General features: G+C 36.2%; 1 protein-coding gene across 1 annotated transcript; it reads left to right on the top strand.

Moving 5' to 3' along the window:
• The first annotated feature begins 219 nt into the window (after window positions 1-219).
• Window positions 220-1,511, top strand: LOC132610637 (uncharacterized). The gene has a single exon (XM_060324957.1). It carries the CDS (start codon window positions 779-781, stop codon window positions 1,229-1,231), a length of 453 nt encoding a protein of 150 aa, XP_060180940.1. The 5' UTR covers window positions 220-778; the 3' UTR covers window positions 1,232-1,511.
• The last annotated feature ends 830 nt before the right edge of the window (window positions 1,512-2,341 follow it).

Genomic DNA, 2,341 nt, shown 5'->3' with positions numbered 1-2,341 from the left:
TTACATAAAAGAACTAAAAACACACATTTCTATTAAATGAAGGTCAGATGTGCTTTCATCAGATAATGTATGGACCAAAAATGCTATTATCCATTATCTTTTCCAATCAGTAAACCCAATGGCATTATAGATAATACCTTCCAAACCCGAGGTCACATTCTTTACTGACAGTTATATTTATATACTTGTTTGCCCATTTCAGTTTTTTTCCCCCTATATAAATTCTACATCCTCTCTCTCACTATTTTTCTCCCTTGCCTCAAAGTCTCTCTTATCTCTATCTCTCTCTTTCTAATTTCCATTCTAATAAATTCTTCCCTTTTTCACGGCGGTGCCACCGTCCGTACACCGGAAACCACCGTGTTCGCCGGAATCCGACGATCTTAATAGATCCTTCTAGAACTTCCTTTCAAACTCATTCCCATACCCTTCAATTTTTCCCAGTAATCTCTCTTCAATTTTTTTACTGTGTTCAAATTGAAAAAGAAAAGGAATTTTTTGTTTTATTTATTTACTTACTTTCTCGGGGGTACTTTCTTATTTTATATATTTTCTTGTAACTCTCGAAAAGTTTTTATTTTCTTATCTACCCAAAACAACGAGAAATGTACCTGTTTTAGTGAAATTACTTTCTTGACCTCTGTTTTTAATTGTTTCTTCCAAACCCCATAATTCCTTAACCGTAAATTCACCTTTTCCCTTTTTTAGTTTATTTTTAATTTTTAGTGTGGTGACGTGGCATGCTATAGATTAGATTGGGAAAAAACGGAGGGCTAAGATGAATAATTATCACTCACGTCGAATCTTAACACTTGACGAGTCATCACGCAAGCGAAAAGACCGAGAGACGTTTTGTTCTTCTTCCTCTTCATCAAGACCGTCAAATTTACTAACGGCTGTTAGTAATGCTAGTGTTACGACGTCGTTTAGCAAAGCCGAGCCGAATAATCAAAAAATGCCTAATCCAGTTTTAGCTGGTTATATGGCTTATGAGTTTTTAACAAAAGGGACTTTATTGGGTCAAAAGTTTGACCCGGCTCGAGCTAAAGCTGTTCCTGTGAACGCTTTAGCCGAGCCGGTCAAGAAGCGAAAAACCGAGCCGGGTAGGAACGGGAAGGTGAAGCAGCCGAGCCAGAGTTATGATGAGTTGGCGAGTTTGTTGAGGAGTGATGGGACCCACATTCCTGGGATTGTTAATCCTAGTCAGCTGTCACAGTGGATTCAGATGTGACGTGGAGGATTTTCATTGGACGAGGTTTGAAATCCATGTAAGAATACTTGTAAAACCGACACCTTGGGTTTTCTGGCTTAAAAAGGAAAGAAGTACCGAACCGAACCATTTTCTGCATTGTATGAATCACTTTCGCAGAAACATATGTCTGTTTTTTGTTTTGGTTAATTACTTTGCTATTTTAATTTGTTTTTTTTTTCTCTCGAGATGTTTTGACATTTAACTGTTGTTATTTAGATGACTCATGAATGTTATGTGCTGGCCGGACCAGCTTTTTATATATCTTGTTCATTTCTTTCGTTTTCCATTTATATTTTCTTTGGTTATATTGTGTTGGTTGTTATTTGTCATGGTATTTTCATGCTTTGGATATATATGAATGTGTGTGTATATATACATTGTTTTCATGCATGTTGATAGTCATCGAATATGTGCATGCAAGGAAGACGTAAGTGTGCGTTCGTGTGGGTTGTGACTTGTGTGTGTAGGGTTGGGTGCAGTGTGATAGAGCCAAGATTTTTTAATAAGTGAGTTCAAAAATATAAAGAAATAAAAAATGAAGGTGCTAAGGAGTTCAACATCTACTATATATATATAAAAATAATAATTTTTAACCTCGCATATTAGTGTAATTTTTCCCCAAAGAAACCTCTTGGCCCAACCTAGCTCCGCCCCTGGTTGGGTGGGTGGGTGTGAGGCGAATTGCATGCATCACATTGGTGTTCGGGTGGAGCTATTGTTCTACTTAAGAATTCGATCAGAATATATCCTTTTTAAAAAAAAAATCCATCTAGCTAGTATGTACGAATAATATATCTAAAACCCAATAAACTGCATTTTGTAAAATTCAGAACTCATAAACTTAAAATGTTAGCTCCGTTCTTATCAAAATTTGGTGGTATGGTTGGGGGAACAAATGGTTGCCAGTTGTTTTAGAAACTTTATGAATATTTAAAAGAGATCATAGAGTATAGTTTGTAACTCCATACTTTCATGTGAGTTCGGAACCAAAATGCCCCCCAAAAAAATCACTTTGAACCAAAATACCCAACAAAAAAAAATGTTACAAAACTACCTCTAGTGCAGTAATTTACTGCGCTAAAGCAGTTC

Source organism: Lycium barbarum, chromosome 9, assembly GCF_019175385.1.
Source record: "Lycium barbarum isolate Lr01 chromosome 9, ASM1917538v2, whole genome shotgun sequence".
Lineage (NCBI taxonomy): Eukaryota > Viridiplantae > Streptophyta > Magnoliopsida > Solanales > Solanaceae > Lycium > Lycium barbarum.
This window is presented reverse-complemented; position numbering and strand designations above follow the sequence as displayed.

What these genes read in the sequence shown, in the direction of transcription:
- LOC132610637 (XM_060324957.1), top strand. Translation starts at nt 779, where the DNA reads ATGAATAATTATCACTCACGTCGAATCTTAACACTTGACGAGTCATCA.